The 25,445-nt window shown below is 37.3% G+C and overlaps 1 protein-coding gene across 1 annotated transcript in view; it reads left to right on the forward strand.

Annotated features, from left to right (window-relative positions):
* Positions 1-1,708: 1,708 nt before the first annotated feature.
* LOC150099401 (c-Myc-binding protein-like) overlaps positions 1,709-25,445 on the forward strand; it is a 39,440-nt gene continuing 15,703 nt past the window's right edge. The window contains exons 1-2 of the mRNA XM_090404040.1: positions 1,709-2,077; positions 16,772-16,853. Of these exons, the coding sequence (XP_090260166.1) occupies positions 2,063-2,077; positions 16,772-16,853 (97 nt within the window). The 5' untranslated portion in view covers positions 1,709-2,062. The remainder of the gene's footprint in view (positions 2,078-16,771; positions 16,854-25,445) is intronic.

Consider the following 25,445-nt stretch of genomic DNA (forward strand, 5'->3'; position numbering starts at 1 on the left):
AATCTCCATAAGTACAAAAGTTGAGGATTTTGGAAGCAGTTGTTTTCCCAACAACGACTTATGAATTAAGTCGTTGTTGGGAAATTGAATTGGTCGTTGAATTAAGAGAGACTTGGAACCTAAAGAAGTCAGATTAGAAAAGGATAGCTGCTTTTGAGTGAAAAGGATGGAAGGTAAGCTTCTCAGAACAGTAATAGAAAATAAATTTCCTGGAAAAAGAGGAAGAGGTAAATCTTCAATGAGATGGATGGATGGATGGATGGTGTGTGTGTGTGTGTGTGTGTGTGTGTGTGTGTGTGTGTGTGTGGAGTGACTGATCTTCAGAGAGTTGAATCCTCCAGAAAAGCATATGGCAGGACCACATGGGGAAGATTGTTATGGCACTTCACCAAGCAACGGAGATATGGCATCTGTGGTCCAATGAACAGATGGATGGACGAAATATATTATTCCCAGACCAGACATGAAATGGAAAACCACTCTAAACCGCTGGCTATTAGCTGTAGGTTATTTACATATACCTATAGCAGTTATTTGTATATGATAACCAAACTCAGGGTCAATTTTTTTACATAAGAAATCTGATTTTCAAATGTGTTCCCTCGAGTTCTCGCGTTTCGCTTCTTTTATATAGGAACGGCGATATGGTGACAGGTGTCTTTCATACTCTCCTCACCGGATACCGTTTGTTATTGATAATTTAGGCCACCTATCTCTGATTGGCTAAGGGTGAAGTTTGACTGCGTATGTAAACGTATTTTCCACAGGGCTGCAGGGACATAATTTGAATATCTGCTCTCTAAATACAGAGAGAATAACGGTAAAGCATAATAAACGAATGAGGAATGAACATACCAAGAGAAGCTCTACGGGAAAGTGAGATCGTGAAATGAAGCGACACTGAAAGGATCAATATATCAATAAAGGACCAATAATGATGCTAGAACACACGTTTCATATCTATAAGAATAAAAAGAAGAGGAAGAATAAAACTCGGATCTGAGGTTTTCGTAGTCCATTGCGATATGTGGACTGATCGTTTGCAATAGGTCAACGGTTGGAAATCTCTTAACGCCTTTTATTACTCGAGCAGAGTAGGCGGAGCTGCTTCATCCCTGACTTTGAAGACTTGGGAGGGAGGGAGGGGGAGGCCTCCATCTTCTTCTTCTTCTTCTTCTTATTATTATTATATGACACCTCCAGAGAGTTCAAAGACTCATCGAGGAAGAGTGTGCCAACAGCACTATAGATTGATTAACCAGCCCTTTCGTGTATGGGCTGAACATTAATAAAAAAAAAACTGTGGATTTCTTCTCTCCTCTTTTGCAACTTTGACCACAATCTTATCCAGGTCTCCTTCTCTGCAGTAACTGCGCTCAAAGTTGCTTAACTTTTTGCGAGCGATTAGTAGCAGAGGCTTTACCAATCGACCAACATTTAGAAGCATTTACTTCAAATCCTAACTACCAATAAATCAAAGCTATTCAGGAGCGTGAGAAAATGTCACACTACTGCTGCTGCTATTGTGGCCCGAAATACTAGCATACGTGTTATTGTCTGTAATAGTATGAGCTTGATTTTCTTGAAATGCAAGTTTATTACCCGAGTTTTAATCCTGCATTGGAAAAAAGGCGTAGAACAAAGTTCCTCTAGTTAGCTTGTAGAATCGAACTTAAAATGATCTTTTTTCGTGGAGGGCTCTCGCTATTAATGCAAATACCGTTTCCACTAGAAGATCGTAAAATGAAGCCTGCCTTCCATCCTTTCAATTACACAGGCACTAGGTTAATGAAGTTAACGATAAATAAGTAAGCGCTTGTGTGGCCTACTTCTTTTGCGTTTGTTCACTTATGTTTAGTTCAGTATGTACACAAATAAGATTTGTGGATTATCGCTAGGTGACAGTTATCGGTACGCTGATTTAAACATAATCGACGTATAAAAGGCATTACAATTATTGAAAGTTTGTGTATATCAGAGTAACCGAAAGTTTGTTAAAAAATAGTTATAGAAGCTCCGGAAGAAAAAGTTTGCACAATGTGAAATGTTGTCATAGAATAAAATGACAACATATAAGGTAGGTTTGCTATTTCAATCCAGTGGTGAAACTTGATTTCAACTTCACTATATCCAGGTTTTTTTCTTAAATAAAGGCATATTGATTTTTAAGGAAATAGCCAGTGATATTATCGGTATTTCTGAAATAGGAAATCATATATATTAATTTAATTTTACATTTCCATGTTATTAGAACCCTTTTCTTCCTGGGTTTTGGAAGATGTTCAACAGTTTCTTTAAGTTGCGTTTCGATAAATGCTTAGGTACGTGTGGGATTCGTACTGTCCATCCATCTGTACTTGCATATATTAGAACTCCGTCGTGATTAGATGCATTTTATTACATTTTAGGGTTCAGGATCATCTTTACAAAAATTCGTATAACCATCTCAGTTTCGGATAAATCGGACCACTCTCACTTTGAGTCAATACTAAATTATGTTACAAATGTCAGATTATAGCAGCGTTCGGTGTTACCGTTGGTGCAAATCTGTCAGATTTAAAGTGACCAGTGGTCATTTTTTGGGATCAGTCTTTGGACCATTGTTATTCAATCTGTACATGAATGTCATTAGGAAGGATCTAACAGATGTTCAATTGTTTGCTGATGATGCAATAATAGGCAGAGCAATCAGGGATGCTACTAATATTCAGCACTTATTGAATGATTTGAATAGGCTGGTTATTTATTTATTTAGCGTATGGCTCACACATGAAAAGTTACATTACATTAATCCTTAATATATATGAACATAGTAATAGACATATGTACAATAATAAGGTAATACAGTCATAAAAGAGCCATTCAAGTCAAGAATAGGCTACAGCTGACTGTCTAGGTTAACTATCCAGTCAACTGCACTTGGTGTAGCATGGATGAAGTCTGACAGGTTTCCACTGTATGCATGTAGGACACATTCTGTTGTAATATGATTAATTGTCTGGTGGGATGATCCACAGTTGCACCTGGGTGAGGCAATCATGCCCCATTTGTAAAGGTGGTTTGCACATCTGCCATGGTTGGTGTGGATTCGGTTAAGGGCAGACCAAGTTTTCTGAGGTAGGTCAAAATCCTGTGTTGGGTCCACTAATTCATGGAAGACCCCTGTTGAAGTGTTACACCAGGAATCTTTCCACTTCTCCTTCATGTTGAAACTTGTCTCTGCAAGATTTTTTGCTGTTAAGATTGGACGATGCCTTGACTTGAATAGGCTGGTAATATGGGCAAATGCCAATGGCTATCAGCTCGATGTTAGTAAGTGTAAAGTTATGCCCTTTGGAATGATGAAATTTCCAATGGCATATTGCATTAGCAGGATTATGCTACAAGAAACTGATGAGACTAGGGATCTTGGCATTATGGTTAATAGTAATTTGAAATTCATAGGTCACCTAGCAAGAATTGCAAATAAGATTCAGGGGATTATTGCAATGTCGAAACAAACCTTGGCGTGTGGCCGGCAAAAGTTGGTCGATTGGTAGAGCCTCTGCTACTAATGGCTCAGTTAAGTAAATTTGAGCGCGGTTAGTAGTTGGAAGGGATCCAGTTGTTGGATGCTGTTGGCACTCTCCCTCGATGAGTCTTTGGACTCCCTGTAGGTGTCAAATAATAATAATAAAGTAAGGATAAGGAAGTCATTTTGCCTCTTTACTGGGCTTTGATAAGACTATACCCATGCTACTGTGCATAGATTTATTCTCTGGTTCGGAGTGGAAGAAGCTGTGGAAAGGATGCAAAGGAGAGAACAGAGATTATATTGAAATTATGGAATGTAGACTATGGAGATAGATTGGGAGTATATGGACTACAGACTGGAGCCAGCCTGGTTGTCTGAGTGGTTAGCGTATCCACTCTCCACCAAGAGGCTGCGAGTTTGAATCCTGCCAAGGGCATGGATGTTTGTAATTGTCCTACTAACTAGTTACCATATGTACTGCTGTGACCTGTGTCCTGGTGCATGACATTTAATGTCTTTGTGCCATTAAAAAAAAAAAAAAAAAAAAAACGTACAGATTGGTTAATAGGAGAAACGGGAAGCAGAGGATATGATAGAGGTCTAGAAACTTCAGCATGGTTGTTTTAGGATATTGTCCGATGAAATTTTTCATTATATGAAAGATGGGGGCAAGAACACAGGAGGCATACATGGAAGTTAAGTTTGTTTTTGTTTGCAATTAGAAAGGGTTAAGAGCTAGATTTTTCTTTCACAGAGCAGTGAATGAGTGGAACAGTTTGTCTCTTGAAGTGGTGAATGCATCTAATGTGAATAAGTTTAAGAGAAGGTGTGACGAATGGTTTGGGTGATCTAGAGTCTTCCTCGATGAGTCCTTGACTCCTTGAAGGTTTGGAATAATATAACAATAATAATAATTTTATTCCCCCCATACACAAATTGAATGTATTCATTTACCATGTTCCAGTATATATATATATATATATATATATATATATATAATTTCTCCTCATTGTGAAGCCAAATGGGATTATGGCTTACAGTTACAAATCAGTTGCTGTCTTTTGGTCTACAGTAATACATGAGCAACAAGTAGTTCACTTGCTATAAAATGAATGTTGTTTTACTATAGAATGCTGTTGTGAAACAGTATTTCATGATTTTCTGGAATTACTTCCATATTTGTTGAGAACATGTTATTTAGTATTATTTAATGCTGTAGGTGCTGGTTGTAGAACTACCTTTCACAGTGTGCATTTTATTGAATGTGCTTTTAAAATCAGTAACTTCAGTCCACTTGCTTCTTTCTATATGTAGATTTTGTTTTTGTGTGTGTGTGTATATATATATATATATATATATATATATATATATATAAATGTGTGTGTGTGTGTAAATAAGTTTTTGTTTTACCTTGGGAATAATGTATTAGGGTTACCAAGTAATTTTATAAACTTGGTTATTTTACTCCTAATCCCAAGTACGCAAACAGTTAAGTTTGCTCCTGAATGTAGTTCAAGTCTAAAGGTGGTGCAATACCAGGGCAACTCATTGTAAAGGTGGGTAAAGCTCTGATCACTATTCTTAGTATTTTCCATAATGTAAAGCACATCTCACTATACAAATGAGATGAAATAGTATCTTTTAGTTTGCCAAGGACTTTTGGTCTGTTCTGTTGTATCTTTTTTTTGCTAATGACTTTAAATAACTAACTTTTGCTAAGTTTTATTTTTCATGACAGTTGTAATTTGATATGTTTGGTGCTATTTTCTTTTCATTTAAAGAACATCATTAAGAAGTTTCATGCCACATATGAAAGACTCCATAAACAATGGAATAAAGGGTAAAATAGTATTAAGATAATGGCAAAATAGAAGCATCAATGTACAGTAAAGGGAAATTTAAACCAGTCTGCATTTTCTTAGTAAAGGAAAGTTAACATTTGAGGAATATTTGTAAGGGCTCATACAAAAATAGGTGAATGAGATTTATTATAGAGGCTATCATAGATTTGTTATAAGGTGATCTTGCTTTAGTAGTATGGTCACATTTTGTATTAACTAGTTACATTTCATAATAAGAAGTAATAACAAGAATGCATATTTCTGGATTTTGAAACGTTTCACAGTTGTGTAACAGGGTGATTATTTATATAGAAAGTTTTTTACCTTGGGTATATATTATGTTAAAGATACCAAGCAATTTTATAAGCTAGGTTTTTTAATCCTTTTTTCTCAAGTAAGCAAACAGACAAGTAAGTCAAGTTTGCAGCTGCACGTAGTGAACTCATGGTAAAGGTGGAGCTAGCTCTGATCACTTTCCTTAGAATTTTCCCCTAATGCAAAGCACATTTCCTTGCGGAAATGTATGATGCTATGCATTAAGGTAATGTGGTCACTACCCATATCGTTTCGACCTTTATTGAGGTCTCGTTAGTGGGAGCCAGACCTAAAAAAAAAAATGCCAAGGGTGAAGCAATACAGAGTTTATAAATATTTTACCTAAACAAGTTGCCATAAGGTGCTTCGACCGCATTAAATAAAAATCTCAGGATGAGAGTAATATGTAGAAAGTTTTTACCTTGGGTATATATGTTATAGATACCAAGCACTTTTATAAGCTAGATTTTTTAATCCTTTTTCCCAAGTAAGCAAACAGACAAGTAAGTCAAGTCTGCGGCTGCACATAGTGCAATTCGTGGTAAAGGTGGAGCAAGATCTGATCACTTTCCTTAGAATTTTCCCCTAATGCAAAGCACATGGAGCAAGGAAATGTGCCTTGCATTAGGGGAAAATTCTAAGGAAAGTGATCAGAACTTACTCCACCTTTACCACGTTGCCTAGTGTTGCACTACGTGCAGCAGCAAACTTGACTTACTTGTCTGTTTGCTTACTTGGAAAAAAGGTTTAAAAAACCTAGCTTATAAAATTGCTTGGTATCTTTAACAGGGTGATTATTTAAGTTGTGATGAATGGGTTAGAAGATTTGCAATTAGCTATCTGACAGATATCAGAGTTTTATATGAAAGGCAGTATGAAGGAATAGGAAGATAACAAGTGAGATTCCGCAGGTCGATACTGTCTTCATTTCTATTCAATGTTTGTTAATGATATCGTGAATAGATTGCGGATCGAATGTGACATTCAGTTGTCTGCATATAATGCTAAGCTGGGGAGAGTTATGAGAAATGTTCTGATGTAGTGGCTCTTGAGGAGTGGGAATGTCAGTGTAATGCTTTAGACTTTGGGATTCTTCAGAGATGGAAGAATGCATATCTTATTGGCAGAATTATACTGAGAACATAGAGGAGGCAAGGGATTATTATTATTAACATCATTGGCACACTCAGGGAGGGGGCCAAGGGGACCTGGCCCCCTCCAAAAGAAAAAGGAAAAAAAACACTAAAAAATTTCTAAAAATCTTTCCCTAATTAAAATTCATTTTTTTTTTAAAATTTATGTTGTGTCGTGTCTTCTATTTCTATGCTACTTATGAATTAGCGGTCACATAAGGTGGGAATACCCTATAGCGCTCTGGAATCCTGGCTGCTGTGAACGCAAGGTGAACAAAGTAGTGCTCGGGTGCTACTTCATTTGCCTGAGCCGGGCCAGAGGAGATCACGGGTATCATGTATCGGCGATCGCTGCAGATGCTCAGTCAGATTCCCCCCAACGATTAAATCTTGAATGCTCAGCCCCCTCCAAGATTAAATCCTGAGTGCACCACTGATTAACATAGACTTCCATAGAGTCAAAAGACAAAAGGGTTGGTCCACAATGGCATGCAAAACAATCATCAAACTGTATGTGAAACCCTTCCAGTTTCTGCACTCATCACACTTTTAGGCAACACATTTTACTAACCAACCATCCATGCAAAAGAATCTGCTCCTTGCTCCCTTGCTTACACCCCTCTTATCCAGCTTTCACAGATGATCTCTTTTTCTCTTGTCTTTCTCTACTCTGTAAAAAATCTCCAGTTAATCTGTTAATGACCTCACACCAACTTATATGTTTTAATCATATACCCTCTTCTATTCGTAAATCTCTGCAAGTTGCATTCCCGCAATCTATCCTCATATCTCATATTCCATAGACCTGACATCAGCTTAGTGAACGTTCTTTGGATCCTCACTAATATATCCTCATCTTGAAAACCATGTAACCAAATCTGTGCAGTAGTCCATATGTGGCCTGATCAAGGCCTTATACTAAGGAGCCTTAACTTTTTTGCTTTGGAATGTTAAGGTGCTCCTCATTATTGCCATAATTTGTTGTGATGTTCTTATAGTTTTATCAGTGTGACCTCCCTAAACTTCAGGTCTCTCTCTCTCTCTCTCTCTCTACCATTGCTCCTAGATGTCTCATTGCTTCCACCTCCTTCAAAATTAACCCATTAACCTTGCCTACCAAATTTTAGGACCTTACACTTTGCAACATTAGACAAAGAGAGTGTGAACTGGACAACTGACCGGTGGAAAAACCATACTCTGGAGTGATGAATCAAGGTTCAAATGTTTTCACAGTCTGATGGCAGGGTGTGGAGTAAACCTGGTGAACACTTGTTACCACAGCAAAGTTGTACTTTGGGTACAACACAAAAGTGTCATACCCAAAGTAAATTTTGGTGGTGGAGGAGTAATGGTGTGGGGTGCATTCAGCTGGTTTGGAGTGGGACTATGGGTCATCTCCAGTTCCATGAAGGCAGTTCATTACCTTGATATTCTGGATAATCAGGTGCTGCCTACACTGTGGAGTTTTTATGGAACAAATCCTTGTACTATCAGGATGGCAATGCCCAATGCCACAAAGTTGCAGTTGTTATGGAATGGATGAAGAGATGGGTATTAAACAACTGCCCTGGCCTGTGCAGATTCCTGACCTCAACTCCATCGAACACCTGTGGAATGAATTGGAGCGACGATTGGGATCCAGAGCAACACATCCTCGATCAGTTGCTGAACTCAGTGCTGCATTGATGTAGGAATGGAGACAAATTCCACTTATGTCTACTGCGCATTGGTGGAAAGTGCCCCTCTAAGGGTACAGGAGTTAATTAAAGGCGAACCCTAATATCAGGACATGCCTGATATTAGAGTTTGCCTGCTGGTATCAATTGTAAATTGCTAAAGTGTGTGGATAATTATTGGTAGATAATGTATTCAGGCAATGCATTTCACTCACCAACCACTTTCCATGTAAAGAATCGGTCCTCACTCCCCTGCTCATACCCTTCTTATACGGTTTTTCAGGGATGGCTTCTTGTTCTACTCTCCTCTCCCATTCTATGAAAAATCTCTTCCATGTCAACCTGATAACAAGGGCTGGATGTTGATAGTGCATGGGAGGTGGTTAAGAACTGTTTGCAGGAGGCAATGGTTGACTGTATACCAAGAGTCCGAAAAATAAATCAAGTAGGGGTTAAATGGATGAATAACACTATTAAGCTTGAGCTGCAAAAAAAGAAACAATTGTGGAGGGAATTTAAGGAGAAGGGTGACCATCAGGTGCAGGAACAGTATAAAGCTTAGGCCAGGATGGTAACAAGGGTGGTAAGAAAAGCAAAAGCAGATTATGAAAGGAAATTGGCCATGCAGGCTAAAGAGAATCCCAAACAGTTTTTTCAATATGTTGCAAGTAAAAGGAAAAATGCTCATGGTAGAATGATCTTAAAAAATGCTGAGGGTATGGAGGTAACCGAATCAGTCGATGTTGTGGTATTACTGAGCGAGCACTTTGCAAGAGTATATCATCCAGGTGGTGACTTTGCAGAAATGGAAGAACCAACAGCTTATACTGGAATTGTGATGAATGAAGTAGAGGTAACTAGTCTATTACAGAACCTCAATGTCAATACATCTGTGGGATTGGATGGTATACCAGCTCGTGTCGTACGTGAAGCGGCCAAAGAATTGTCAGTGCCCTTGACCATTTTGTTTAATTTGAGGCTCAGGACTGAGTCAGTCCCAAGGGGGTGGAAAGAGGGGAAAATAGTTCCACTGCACAAAGGTGGTTCCAAGGCTGCTGTTGAAAATTACCGGCATAACAGGAATCATTATCAAGGTCTTAGAGAAAATAGTCAAGAGGAAAATACAAGATTGGAAAGAAGAAAATGGGATACTGTATCGGGGACAGCATGGTTTTGTGAAGGGTAGGTCATGCCTCAGTAACTTGCTCACGTATTATAACACAGTGACGGCTGAACTGGATAAGGGTAATGGGTTTACAGTGATTCTACTGGACCTTGCTAAGGCCTTTGACAGGATACCACATGGAATTCTAATCAGTAAATTGCAGCATATGGGAATGGACATAGGGTTGGTGAGATGGATAGGAGGGTGGTTGACGGAGAGATATCAGAGAGTGGTTTACTCAGGAGTAGAGTCCACAAGACAGCCTGTGACTAGTGGTGTGCCACAAGGATCTGTTCTTGGACCACTGCTGTTTAATTTGTTCATAAATGATATAGGAAAGGATCTGAGAGGAACAGTTCATTTGTTTGCGGATGATGCGAAGTTGGAGGTCTGGGCTAGGGAGAATGGATGTCAATTTAATGTGGCAAAATGTAAGGTTATGCATTTTGGGGTGAAAAGATTGGAGGCAGTTTACTGCATTGGTGGAACTGTGCTCCAGGAAATTGATGAGGCACGAGATTTAGGAGTGTTGGTGGATAAGGAATTGAAATTTAGGGGACACATTGCAAAAGTGGCCAAATCAGCTCATCAAATCACTTGGTTGCTGAAGAATATGTTGACAAGCAGAGACAAGCAGGTTATTGTTCCTCTGTATCGAGCCTTGATAAGACTCCATCTCGACTACTGTGCTCAGATTTGGTCACCTAGGTTTCTTCTTGATGGGGAGGAGGTGGAGAGGATCCAGAGGCGAGTGACCAAGATGATAGCAGGTCTGTGGAATGAACCGTATGAGAACAGGTTGAGGATTTGTGGGTTGCAAAAATTGGTTGATAGGCAGAGGAGGGGAGATATGATTGAGACATTCAAATTACTGAAGGGTTTCTATAAAATTAATTCAGAAGATATTTTTGAGAACAGGGCTGGTTGTGGGAGGACTAGGGGACTTCCATGGAAACTGGGCAAAAGTGTGGTTAGTAAAGGTGTTAGAGCTGGGTTCTTTACTTTTAGACTAGTGAATGAGTGGAATGCGTTCCCTGAGTCTGTGGTGGATGCTGTGACAGTGAATGAGTTTAAGGCGAGGTATGATAGATACTGTATGAATGTTGAATAGTTGTGATGAATATGATTTAGGGCCTCCCTCGATGAGTCTAATGACTCCCTGGAGTTGCCCGTAATAATAGTAATAGTAATAACTCCTGACTAACCTAAGTCAGCTACTGGAACAAATCTAAAAACGAACCCCAACTCAACATCACCAGAGTTAAAGATCGGTACTATCAATGTAAGAAGCCTGAATGGCAAAGAAATGGAGCTAGCTGAGGAATTAGATAAGTACCAGATCGACATAATAGGGGTGACTGAAACAAAAAAGACCAAAACTGGTGAGATCTTTCTGAGCAATAAATACAAAATGTTATATTCAGGCAATGACAATTAAGGAAAAGAAGGAGTAGCCATAGTATTCAACACAAAATACGAGGCTAATCTTCTTGAATGGCAGTCAGTCTCAAGTAGAGTGATGTGGGCAAATATGAGAATGGGGAACTGGACAATGAGACTTATTTGTGCCTATGGTCCCACAGAAGGTTCTACTAAGGTAGAAGTGGAGGAATTTTTTGACGCTTTAGAAAAAGCAACTGACACAATGAAAAAGGAAAAGTTGGTCCTTGTTGGGGATCTAAATAGCAGAGAAGGAAATGATTGTGAGACATACAAAAATATTTTGGGAAAATTTGGAGAAAAGAGCAAAGCTAATAATAATGGCAAATACCTGTTGGATTTCTGCTCAGGACATGGACTGGTTATTACTAACACCATGTTCCAACACAAAAATGTGCACAAATTCACATGGAGAGAAGAGGCTAGGAATAAGAAAAGTCTCATTGACTATGTTATTGTTGATAGTGATGTTTTCTCCCTGGTACAAGACACCAGAGTGTACAGAGGATTTGAAATTGGAACTATTTAGTCTTGAGCAGGATAAAATTGAATTTCATATTGAAAAGAATAACATGTAAGAAAGTTTTAAAGCGAATAAAAGTTGAGCAGCTCTCAGATGTGAACTGTAGACTAAAATACAGAAAGATTATTGAAAAGAAAATGAAAGAGTTTGAGAGTAGGAATCAAACCTTGGAGATTCAGTGGCAAACTCTGAAGAAAACATTGATTGATTCTGCCAGAGAGGCATGTGGTGAGGTTGTGTGCAAGGATAAAAAAATGTTGATCACTTCCAGGGGTGCACCAGTAGTGTCCGGTGCCTGTGTGCAAAACTTTAGTTGGCGCCCCTATCCCCCCCCCCCCTTCAATAAAAAAATCACTTTAAAAAAATGTTTTTTTTTAAATATTTCCTCCTCTTTGGCGTCTTGACTATCTTGGTGCCTGTGCGCATCGCACACATTGCACATATGGCCAGCGTGCCCCTGATCACTTCCAATTTCAAATCCTCTTTACACTCCAGTGTCTTGCACCAGGAAGAAAACATCACTATCATCAATAACGTAGCCAATGAGATTTTTCTTATTCCTTGCCTCTTCTCTCCATGTGAATTTGGGCACATTTTTATGTTGGAACATGTTGTTAGTAATAAGCAGTCCATGTCTGAGCAGAAATCCAACAAGTTTTTGGCATTATTATTAGCTTTGCTCTTTTCTCCAAATTTTCCCAAAATATTTTTGTGTGTCTAACAAAAATCATTTCCTACTCTGCTATTTAGATCCTCAACAAGGACCAACTTTTCCTTTTTTTTTATTGTCTCTAAAGCCTCAAAAAATTCCACTTTTACCTTAGTAGAACCTTCTGTGGGACCATAGACACAAATAAGTCTCATTGTCCAGTTCCCATTCTCATATTTGCCCACATTACTCTACTTGAGACTGCCTACCATTCAAGAAGATTAGGCTCGTATTTAAAAGTAGTGTTGAATACTATGGCAACTCGACTTTTCCTTGATTGTCATTGCCTTAATATAACATTTTGTATTTATTGTTTTTTTTTGTTTCAGTCACCCCTATTATGTCAATCTGGTACTTATCTAATTCCTCAGCTAGCTCCATTTCTTTGCCATTCAGGCTTTTTATGTTGATAGTACCGATCTTTAACTCTGATGTTAAGTTGTGTGTTTTCAGATTCGTTCCAGTTGCTGACTTTTCGCTGTTTGCCCTGGTTCCCTGGCGAAAACAACGAGGGCCTTGTTTAACCAGGCGATGCCCCAGTTGGCACGAAACTCTATCATGTTGTACCATTATTTAATATTGTGGTTTAAGCCAATAAGAATACAATTTGGTCGGCTAAATCCCAAATTGCCAGCCCATCCTCGTTTGTTCAGTATCCAGGTAGATACCCAACAGGGTGCACCATGAGAAGGCGAGGATTGGACATTAGGTCAGAAGCCCTGGTTGGTTCTCCGCATTCCTTTAAAGACTATGTGGAGGTCTCCTCTCAGTTATACAGCTTTGATCCTTAAGCACCCCGCTAGAATAACTGCAATTATTAAATCAGAGCAAGTGCAAGTAGGATCAGAATAGTGGAAGCAATAATCAAACCATGGAAATGAAGCATAGAAATCCCAAAGGTCATCTGATTTGACACCATTATAATGCCATAGGATACAAGGCTAAAATTGACTGGCAGAAGAATGATCTGTAGAAAAAGGAAATAGGGACAACGTTATGGTCAGAATTCATGATAATTCTCATCATTCTCCCAACACCACATCTTTTCTCAACTAGCTCTCCCTCCAAGTACAGCACTGGTCAATTAGTTGGGAGAATGATGAGAATTATCATGAATTCTGGTGGGTTGGCGAACAATTTGTATTACGGTATTTTTCAATAGATAACGCGCACCTAATATATAACACACACACCCAACATTTTCATTACTCCTTTTGATGTATAGATAACTCGCATGCGCCAACTAGCGGTAGAGTTAGGAAGCACAGACAGAGGAATTCTTTAAAAGCATGTGCGTTGCTAGTAGCAGTGGTAGATTTTTTTTTTAAATTCCAAATTTTACAATTTTCTCATTGTTGGGGGAGCACTGTGACATTACTACGACTACAATTGAAAGGTTAGGTGTAATTTTTTTGTGTTTTATGAAGTTACATTATTCTATACATCCTGTTTTAAAATATTTCATAAAGTAAATCATCATCATCATCATCATGTTTATTAAGGATTTAGGCCTTAGAAGTCATCGTTGAATCGTTTAAAAGGCTGGTGGGGCTAATGTATTGTATACTTCTAGTCTGGTTTGTTTTAGAACTAGGTTTGGTTTAAATATAGAGTTAATTACACCTATTATTTTTAAATATAAACAAATAAAGTAAATCATTATTTGTTTATATTTTGTTATTAGATTTGAATTACCCATGGAAGACAGAAGTACTTCTTGGAGAAAATCCTACACAGCGCAGTTCAAGCTTGAAGTGGTAGAAGTAGCAAAGGAAAAAGGGAATCGTGAAGCTGGTAGATTGTTCAGTGTTGGAGAAAGTAGTGTTCGTGAATGGCGAAAGGCTGAAACAGCCCTGAAATGTTTACATATGAGGAAAATGTGCTATGAGGTTTAGAAGGTGCCAACCGTAGGAAATAAAACTGTTTGATTGGGTTGTTAGTGAAAGAGCTATAGGTATGAGAATATCTACTGTCCGTGTGTTGCAAGAATTGAAAAGAATTGCGCAAAACAATAATATAAAGGATTTCGAGGCCCACTGATCTTGGGTTTTTGGATTTATGAAGAGAAACAATTTAAGTGCGCTCCTCTAGTGTTGGACAAAATTTGCTGTGCAACTGAGAAACGAAAGTAGCTAAATTTCTAACGATAAAGGTTGGATAAATTCCGAGGTTATGAAATTTTGGTTGGAGAATGTGTCGCGAAAGTTTGTTAGTGTTGGATTCATGTAGAGCACACATGACAGCAGAAGTTAAAACAATTGTAAATATTCCAAATTGGCCATCATTCCAGGTGGTTTAACAAAAAAACTCCAACCCCTTGATCTTGCAGTAAATAAACTATTCAAAGACAATTTGCGGACTAAGTGGGAAGACTGGATGTTGAATGGCATCCATGAATATAACAAAACAGGGCAGATGAAAAGAACGTCATGTAGTTATGTGGATTGTAGAAAGTTGGGCTGCTGTAAGTGAAAACTGTGTTAGAAATGGTTTCATTAAAGCACAAGGGAATGCAGTGGTGTCAGGTGACAATGATTATGAAGTTGAAAAAATACTGTTAAATTGCTTTAAAAACGAAATTTTTAACGTAATCGATTCTTTCAATGTTGAGTCTGAAGAATATTTTGGATTTGAATAGTGTAATTGTTCAATCAATATTAAGTAATACTTCTACCTTAGTTTTGTTATTACATTTGATTTACCTCTCATACTTTTCAAATGTATACTGCGCATGTTAATTTTTAACGAATTTAGACTTTTTTGTATAGATAACGTGTGCATTATCTATCGAAAAATACGGTAAATCATTGGCAGCAAACGGTTTCAGCTTCTCTTCCAGCATGATATGTGAAGTTGGAGAAGGGAAGCAAGTCTAAATTATGGACATTGAAATCTCCATTACTGTTACAGTAGTAATTAAACTATATCTGATCAACTTTCCGAGATAATTAGTAAAATTGGGCAGTAAAGTCATCATAGCTAGGATAATAGTAGGAGCAGCACATGAAGGCAACAAAACAAGGTATGGAAATCCTAAGCCAAAGGAAATTCCATGTCTGATAACCTTTGGCATGAGATATGAGACCGAACAAATGCACAGTGCTGCCCTTATAAAAGACATCATACATGATTATTAATGTGGAAGAACCTCTGTAGCTTAGTCAGTATAGATGAAGCCCTTTGGTAGAAAAGACCTGGTTTAATTCCTGTCTGTGATGTGAGGAACCTTTATCTGGTCTCTTTCGATGAAAGGTTTTTTTCACCCAGAAACTCGTTTTTTTTTGTCCCCTAGAACAGGCAAACTGGTCCTGTACACACCCAGATTACAGTCAGGAATACTTAAGAAACGGTTCCTCCTAGCCATAGGCCTGATTCGTCAGCTATGTCGGTCCCGAACCTGGATAAAATAGGAAGGATTGAGATGGTGCTGTACCTCCCCCTGTAAAAAGAGGCTCACAGTCGTTGTATCACCATACGAAATTTATAAAAAAAAAATAATAAATAAAAAAAAAATTGAAGTGGAAGACTTAGGTTGCAAAGGATTCCAATTGAAGTTCAGCGATGAAAAACATATCAGGTTTTGGATGTCTTTAAGAGGTGATGATGATGCAATGTCATTGATGTTAAAATTGAGTCTCAGGATATTTGTAAAGTTAATCTGGAAATTTTTTTTTACATGGAAATTTTGGGGAGGGGGTGTATTTTTGTTTTTGCAATTCTTTATGCATTTTTGATATTTTTTGGATTTTTAGTGCATTTTCATAACCACAGTGACAATAATTTTTTATGTTGTCTTTTTTGGTAGTGAGTGGAATATTAGGAAAGTTATAGAGCAGAGCAATGCAGCAGTGGTAATGGACTTGTGGTCACAGCTTCGACCCAGACTCCAATCCATGGCATAGCCTTGACAGTGCTCCCTGCAAGCTGCTGTACTCAGACACAGCCTGGGGACAATCTAGAGTAGGCAGCAGCATACTCCAGGTTGTGCTGCTGCTTACTCTGGAGTAGTTCTTCTCAAGTGCAGCCAAATACAGCCACCAGAAACATAAAATTTATTTATTAAATTTTGATATTAAAAATTAATTTATATACAATAAAATATCCAATAAAATATTTTTATTTACTAATAATTCATATTAGTAACAGACAGAGCAAAGTTGACTTACCATTAGTTGATTTTAAAAAAAATGTGGACTTCAATATCCTTCCTAACAAATATTTAATAAGACAAGCTGAAGCCTTTTTTTTTTTTTTTGCTATAACTTTTGTTTTGTTTATCATTACTCTGATTAAAAAAAAAAAAAAATGTGCACTTCAGTATCCTTCGAACTAAATCTTTAATAATAACTTCCAATAAGATAAGCTAAAGCCTTTTTAGTCTTTAAAGTTTGAATAAGCTGAAATATGGAAATTATAATAAACTTTGTTGCTGTTACATGTATTTATTTTTGATAGTCACTGTTAGAAAGAAATGCCAAAAGTGAAGAATTCAAGAATTATCTTGAAAAAGCTGGAGTTTTTGAGGAACTAACTAAAGGTAATTCTTTAATAATTATTAAAAGGCCACAGAACAAACAAACAAACAACAACAAAAAAAGTTTTAATGAAACCTCAGATTAAAACAGAAGTTAACTCAAGTTATGCAAAAAAATAGCTTGTCGAATAACTGTGCATTATATTATCATATTCATGAATATTATCAGTGTTCATAACCCTTGCTTATTTTATATTTTACACTTTAATTACACAAATTGTTACCAGACAAATAATAAGTTGATAGCACAGTTAGTGTTAACTTAATTTTGATGAAGTGGAAATAAACATATCACATCAATATAGTTTTTATAGCTTTTTCATGTACGATAAAGATTGTCCTAGTGGATCTCTTTTTTTTTCCCCCACTGGTATGAACTCTGGAAAAAGAAGTTTCCATTTAAAAGGACTACAGAAGTGAAATATTCATCATAATGTATTAAATGTAACCGTATTTTAAGTTTGTTAGTTTTCAAATCACACTTCAGAAATCTTGATTGCACTTCTGATAGACTATTTTAGGTGTATGAGGTAAAGTTAGAAAATCACAGCCTCATATGTAAATGTTACAAGAGTGACATGCATTTTTTTTTCTATGCATGTCAAAAGGAGAATCCATTCTGATAATAGGGTAATCAATTCGTATTGTGGGATGAGTGTTTATTATTACACGTTAGAAAATTAACTTCTCTTTTATGATCATGGTAGTTTTTAAAGTGGTAACTATTTTGCTTGTATAACAGTTGGAAAATTTTATGTATAAAGCACATGATTTCCCGTGTTGGTGACTAATTCATACATCGCCTTATTTCTTTCTCCCCTTCAACATGAATTGACTCTTCTTGGCATTCTGCCAACAATAGCTCTAGCTTCTGTGGTCGGACTATACCAAGCTAAAGGTATTTATTGTAAGCAAAATGATACATGAAGCACTTATGTTTAAAACTTAAGTGATTTTTAGATAACTAAGTGCCTATTAATTCATTTTGCCTAGCCTGTCCATTTCTTCTGTCTCTCTCTCTCTCTCTTCAATCCAAGTTATTCGAGACTAGCTGGATGGACTTCATTGAACTGGTCACTACAGCAAACTAACAGGAACCTCAGAAATTGCTACAGCGAATTTCTTTTAGTATAGCCTTGTGTCTATGAGGTTTCATTTGTGACTTTTCAGTAATGTTTTACAGTAAGCAAATTTGTTATAATGCTGTTTGCTATAGTGAGAGGTGACTGTATTTGTGTTTTATCCCAATTTTGTTTCTGAGTCAAATCAAATGGGATAATAAAATGTATTAACAAGAACTCACAACATATGCTCTTCAGAAATTGCCTTAAACAGCTGTAGTAAAGTAATTCAAAATATTGGCCATATCTCTTCATATTCTAACAAAATTAAGATAAAATTGCAGAATCCTTATTCTGTATGTGAGAGACACTTCTGAATGTGCTGCGAAGGTTCTAGGCAGTTTGAGACTGGGATGGCAGGGAGGGGGGGGGTTGATGAGAGACATTTTTTGATGTCCTCAAAGCCAGTTAATCGGGTCTTTAATCATATTGTTGGTCATGTTGGGAGATTGTCTTGTTCAGGTTATAGTCAAGTTGTGTATAGGTACCTGTATCAATTAGGACTCAAAAATAATTTGCCCATCTGCCTGAAAAGCAAAGTATTCAACCAATGCATATTACCAGTACTTTGTATGACTCAGAAAACTGGACACTGACTAAACAAATGGAAAAACAAATACTAGTGACAGAAAAAAGAATGGAGAGACTCATCCTAGGAATAACACTAGTGGATTAAAAAAAAGAGGAATGAATGAATCAGATCACAGACAAAAGTCTTGGATGCAATAGAATTGTAAAAGCATCCAAATGGGGGGGGGGGGCAGGACATCTGCCCCAGGGGAATGGACAATAGATGGACCAGAAAAGTAACAGAATGGATACCAACCAGAAAGAGATGACAAGCAAGCACACCCAAAACAAGATGGACTGAAGCAATAGAAAAACTGGCTGGAAAGAGATTGGTGATGGTAGCAGAAGACTAGGAAAATTGGAAGATCATGGGGGAGGCCTTCATTCAGCAGTGGATTGAAAATGGCTGAGAAAGATGATAATGTGTTTGTTCTAGTCTGTAGTGCTAACTGTTCCATTTTGGAAGCAAGTGTTTCTGTCTGGAGTCTAATGCATCCTTTTGTACCCTTGAAAGTTTTTATGTTGAGCCCATATGCAAGGGTTGGTTGGCTAACCTTGTATATTGTATTCCTTGGGAAACATACGATGAAGAAAGAATTTTCCACAATACAGTAGTAGCAGGGATGAAGGAGGAGAAGGAAAAGAAACTTGTTCTGTTAGTTTGGAGTTGAACTGTGAAGGGATGTTGAATGGCAGCTGCATGTGTTTCAATGAATTTAGTAGTGGAGGAATTACTGATGCTGGTTCATATGAGCATGTACCATGGAAATATTTATAGAAGATACATATTACAGGAACCAAATGTCTGTGTGAGAGTGGGTGGAGTGAGTTGTTAAGAGATGGGTCATTGATCAATCTTATTGCCTTCTGTATTGAGTTAAGTATTTTGAGGGAGCTTTTAGGGACACTACCCTAAATGTGAGAGAAATATTTGATAGTTGGATGGATTTGTGATTTATATAAACTGTTTAGAGTGCAGTAGCACCTTGAGTGTATAAGAGAAATCCTAGTTTTTTGGAGGCCTAGAAGACAATGGTTGTGATGTGTTTATGCCAGGAGAAGCTTGATGTCAGGGGTAATTCCAAGGAAAGAAATCTCATCTTGTTTAGAGATTTGAGAATATTCAAAGTTAATACTGGAAGAAATTGGTTCTCTTTTTTTGGAAAAAAGGCAGACCTGTGTTTTGCTAGACAAAGTTATCTGAACTTTATTAAAGGATGACTTGGAGATCAGAATTGATGGTACAGGAGGTTGATGCTTTGTAAGTTGAGGCGATTTGTGTGGTGCAAAAGTTTGTCCATGAAAGTGAGGAGTGTCATGTGCTCTCATCAGCAAAACTGGAGTAAGTCATTAATATAAGGAATGAATAGAAGTGTCAGAGAACAGATCCTTGTGGAACCCAAGCAAAGAATAAAGAAAACAAACATTTACAGGAAATCACAAACGTGATGAAAAAGTGAAGAGATATGAAACAAGATAAAAACTCTACTTCAGAAATAGAATCCTCAGAATTATGCAAAACTATAAGGAAAAGAGTAAGATATGAAATCAGAGCATGTAACACTAGCAAAATCAAACAAATAATAGAAAATAACAAAACTGAAAATTCTAAGAAGCCTTATGATTGGAAACGAACACTTAGTAGCAATAAAAGAAAAAGAATGGTATAGTAACAACAAAAAATCCAAAAGGAATTATCAAAAGACCAGAAGAATTTTACAAAGAACTTTATAAAGAAGAATCAGATAAAACCAAACTGGATAATAGAAGTAACTCCACTACTGACGATAATTTTGAATGACCAATAACCTATAAAGAAGTATGTGAAGCTATATACCAAATGAAAAATGGAAAAGCTTCAGGAGCAGATGAAATCCAAATTGTGTTAATAAAGATTGCTGGTGAACAATTAATAAAACATCTAACAAACCTTATGTATTGATAAAGGGAAAATACCTATAATCTGGAATAATGCAATGTTAATATTAACAATATTAATATTATATAATTGTGATTCTGTTTAAAATGTTGTCTGCCTGTAACTACTTGGTTGGCCAAGGGAGAGTGATATCACATCACTTGAGCAATAGCACAACTTCCACAAATTTAGGGGAAATGGGTGGGTGCTAGATTAAAAAATACTGGAACTGCTACTTGAAATATAGGGATCATCATGAATTCTGCCTACTATGGGTCACTTGTAGCAACTAGATTCTTATTTGCTCACTGTTCTGTTTGAAGATGGCTAAAATTACTAATAAGTATCGTGAAGGTGTATTTAGTTGATGCACACTTATTGAACTCTACTCACATTTGGTGCATATGGATCAAAATACATGAAGACACTAAAGTAACTTGAATATCACTAAAAAACATGCATACTAACCACAGTGATAAGTTTTAATACGTAAATATTTCATCCCAAGTATCTTGGGACATCCTCAGTACAGTAATTCAAACAATACTAGGAATAACATACAGTTAGGGCACATAATTACAATGGAATCTCAATATGCATGCAGTAATCTGTTAAAGAAGTAAATTAAAATATAACTGAACAACAACAAAAAAAAAAAAAAAACATATATAAAGAGAATATTTTACATAATTTTGTATGACGATTTCCCATACTTTAGGAATAGTAAGAACGTCGTTTCGGTTTAAATTTGGTCTGTGTAGTAGGGCTTCAGCACTTTCTTTATATAAACGTTCATGTTTATATAAAGATCTATGTAAAAGTTTTGACTTTTCCCAATGGATCCTATGGTTTGGGTTTTCAATTCCTTGTTGAGAGAGACTCGATTTCTGCGGTTTGAAAAGATGAATGTGGTCTTGATGTTCCGAGATGCATTTCTGAACAGATCTACCTGTCTGTCGAAAGTAAGACAAATTGCAGGAGCATGGGATCTCATAAACGCCAGGTAACAGAGGTGAGAGTTTGTCCGTAAGAGAAGGTAACAAGTTATAGATCTGAAGAGTTATGAAGCCCTACTACACAGACCAAATTTAAACCGCAATGACGTTCTTACTATTCCTAAAGTATGGGAAATTGTCATACAAAATTGTGTAAAATAGTCTCTTTATATATGTTTTTGTTCAGTTATATTTTAATTTACTTCTATAACACGTTACCGCATAATGAGATTCCATTGTAATCATGCACCCTAACTGTATGTTATTCCTAGTATTGTTTGAATTACTGTACTGAGGATATCCCAAGATACTTGGGATGAAATATTTATGTATTAAAACTTATCCCTGTGGCTAGTACATGTTTTTTTAGTGATGAATTCACCACAGGTTTCTTTGTATAAAAATAACTTGAATATGATCTCCATTATTATTTTAAACCTTTTAAATAAGGGGTGTGCCAGCATGGTATTCCAGTTTAGCAGCAATTTTTTTTTTTTTGGTTCTTCTCTGAATATCAGTGAATATAGCAGTTACAAGGAGATAATAGCGCTTGCATTTTGATTGGAAATATTTGGGTTTGAATTCTATCTAGTTTGAAAGGAACCCTTACACTCCTCGAAGCATCCATAAATCCTACCTGAAACTTAGATTTTCTTCCTGCAAATAGACAAACCAACCTGAGAACTCACAATTCACAGACATAATATTTTGGCCTTGTAGCCTCATTACTATAGCTGTAATTCCAACAAGACTTAGTAAAATGAAATTAATCAGTCTCAATGTTTTAAAGTTTAGCATGTTTAATTTCACTTATTCTAGCAGCTATTAGCAGACAGTGACAATGACCATAAAAGTGACTGCCGACAAGATTTTATCTATTGCATGAAAAACTCCATCTCTTCTGTCATAGGTTTTTGCAATTGCATACTCAGCAAACCTTTAAAAACGTGGCTCAGATTGATTTTTAAGGAAATCAGAGTAAGACTGTTTTATTCCCTCTCAGTGAGCTGTCATATGCAATTGTAACTTGAAAATACATTAGTATGTAGTCTCTCCTAGGAATGATCACATAGTAATTGGTCATATACTAAATAACACTGCATGCACAAGATACAATACTCCCGACAGTGAAAATCCATTGAGAGCTATATATGGCGCCAGGGAGGTATGTTAAGAAATATTGTCATATTTGGAATTTTACTGGATGAAAAAAAGCAAAGGCATCCATCCACTTCATCTCTTATCATATATTTATGTTAGCAATACAAACAGGTAGACTTCTAGACTCTTACATTGCAGCATGTGGGACAGTGGATGTGGGAGGGTTGGTACCAGAAGTCTGTATGAGATGCTGAAATTACTGTTTAAGAACTACAATAAATCATGTAGTGGCATCATTTACTAATCTAAAGTGATTCATCAATGTTATTCATAAATTGAAGTCCAGTTATCACTGAGGTGAAATGGGAATGTTTCATCCTTTTTTTCTGACAGCAAAATGTTTCGTATATAGTCATTTTGATTATTATCTGTTCAATAGAGCAAATTGGAAGCCTTCTTCATTCTTTTTATGGCTGGTTGACAAAGTTTTTCATCAATAGAAACCATCCCAAAGAGGTTGTGATAGTAAGTTCACCATAACTTAATTTCACTTATTTTCACTTATTCTAGCAGCTATTAGCAGACAGTGACAATGACCATAAAAGTGACTGCCGACAAGATTTTATCTATTGCATGAAAAACTCCATCTCTTCTGTCATAGGTTTTTGCAATTGCATACTCAGCAAACCTTTAAAAACGTGGCTCAGATTGATTTTTAAGGAAATCAGAGTAAGACTGTTTTATTCCCTCTCAGTTTTACATAAAGGACGTCAGCGAATCTATTTGACTGCAAAAGTCAGCGAATCTATTCGACTGCAAAAACAGAGGGTGAAAGAGATGATAATAGTGGCAGGAACGAATGATTTGAAAGAGGACAAAATGGAAATGATAGAGGATGTGAGGGAGTTGTTTGAGGTAGCAAAAGAGAAGAGTGAGAGAGTTAGGATGGTGAGTATCTTACCGCGGTATGACAGCGAAGTGTTTAGAAGGAGGGCCATAATTGCCAATGACTTTATGCGTGGGTTATGCATGGAGAGTGGTGTGGAATTTGTGGATGTGTGGAATGAGTTCGATGGGCGAAAGGACTTATATAAGATGGATGGGTTACATTTGAATGGAGTTGGTGTACGGAGACTTGAAAGAGTGTTGATGAATGATGTGGAAGTGGATGTACAGACTCAGGGAAACTAGATTTATTAAGAGGGGGGGGAGTAGATATGCAGACTTTAGGGGGGGAAGTTAAGTGTATGAATGAGTATATTATGCCCGGGCGAGTACGACGGACAACAAATCAGAATGGGATAATTAGTATAAGGAATCAAAGTAGGGATGGGACAAATGGGCTTCTGCGATTCATGTACACTAATGCCAGGAGTATTAGGAACAAGAAGGAAGAGTTTTTGGCCATGGTTGGCACTTCCAGGCCACAGGTTGTCGGTATTAGTGAAACATGGCTGACAGAAGATGATAAAGCTAGTGGGATTGAATGCGATGGGTATAGCGTGTTCAGGAGTGACAGGGTGAATAAAAAGGGGGGAGGAGTGTTATTGATGATAGCTGATGAGCTTCAGCCAAGGAGTATAGAAGTTGAACTGCAGGATGGGGAAAAAAGCACATTTGAGGCTGTTTGGTGTGAGATACAATCTAGCAGAACAAAATATACAATTGGGTGCTGCTATAGACCGGGTGATGGAGTGGATGGTGGGAATAGTATGCATAAGCAAATAGAAGAAATGAATGGAAGGAGGGTAATTATTATGGGTGATTTCAATTATGGTAATATTGACTGGAAAGAGGAGAGGGCACATGGGAGGAAGGAATTGGATTTTATGCAGTTATTAAGGGACAACTATCTACGGCAACATGTATTGGAAAATACCAGGGGGCAGAGAGTGCTGGACCTAGTAATTGCAACTGAGAATGTGGCTGTAACGAACATGACCTTGTTGCCACCAATTGGTGAGAGTGACCATAAGGTCATGACTTGGGAGGTGGCTAAAGGAGTCGAATTTACAATTAAGACAGGGTATATGTGGAATTACCGGGCTGGTAAGTATGACAAGCTTAGGTGTGTGCTTGGCTCAATGCCATGGCATGTAAAACTGCAAGGGCTGGATGTTGATGGTGCATGGGAGGTGGTCAAGAACTGTTTGCAGGAGGCAATGGTTGACTGTATACCAAGAGTCCGAATAATAAATCAGGTAGGGGTTAAATGGATGAATAACACTATTAAGCTTGAGCTGCAAAAAAAGAAACAATTGTGGAGGGAATTTAAGGAGAAGGGTGACCATCAGGTGCATGAACAGTATAAAGCTCAGGCCAGGATGGTAACAAGGGTGGTAAGAAAAGCAAAAGCAGATTACGAAAGGAAATTGGCCATGCAGGCTAAAGAGAATCCCAAACAGTTTTTTCAATATGTTGCAAGTAAAAGGAAAAATGCTCATGGTAGAATGATCTTAAAAAATGCTGAGGGTAGGGAGGTAACTGAATCAGTCGATGTTGTGGAATTACTGAGCGAACACTTTGCAAGAGTATATCATCCAGGTGGTGGCTTTGCGGAAATGGAGGAACCAACAGCTTATACTGGAATTGTGATGAATGAGGTAGAGGTAACTAGTCTATTACAGAACCTCAATGTCAATACATCTGTGGGATTGGATGGTATACCAGCTCGTGTCGTACGTGAAGCGGCCAAAGAATTGTCAGTGCCCTTGACCATTATGTTTAATTTGAGCCTCAGGACTGGGTCAGTCCCAAGGGGGTGGAAAGAGGGGAAAATAGTTCCACTGCACAAAGGTGGTTCCAAGGCTGCTGTTGAAAATTACCGGCCAATCAGCATAACAGGAATCATTATCAAGGTCTTAGAGAAAATAGTCAAGAGGAAAATACA

This window comes from Typopeltis vanoorti, chromosome 14 (genome assembly GCF_054136105.1).
Source record: "Typopeltis vanoorti isolate ZY-2024b chromosome 14, IOZ_Tvanoo_1.0, whole genome shotgun sequence".
Taxonomy (NCBI): Eukaryota; Metazoa; Arthropoda; class Arachnida; order Uropygi; family Thelyphonidae; genus Typopeltis; species Typopeltis vanoorti.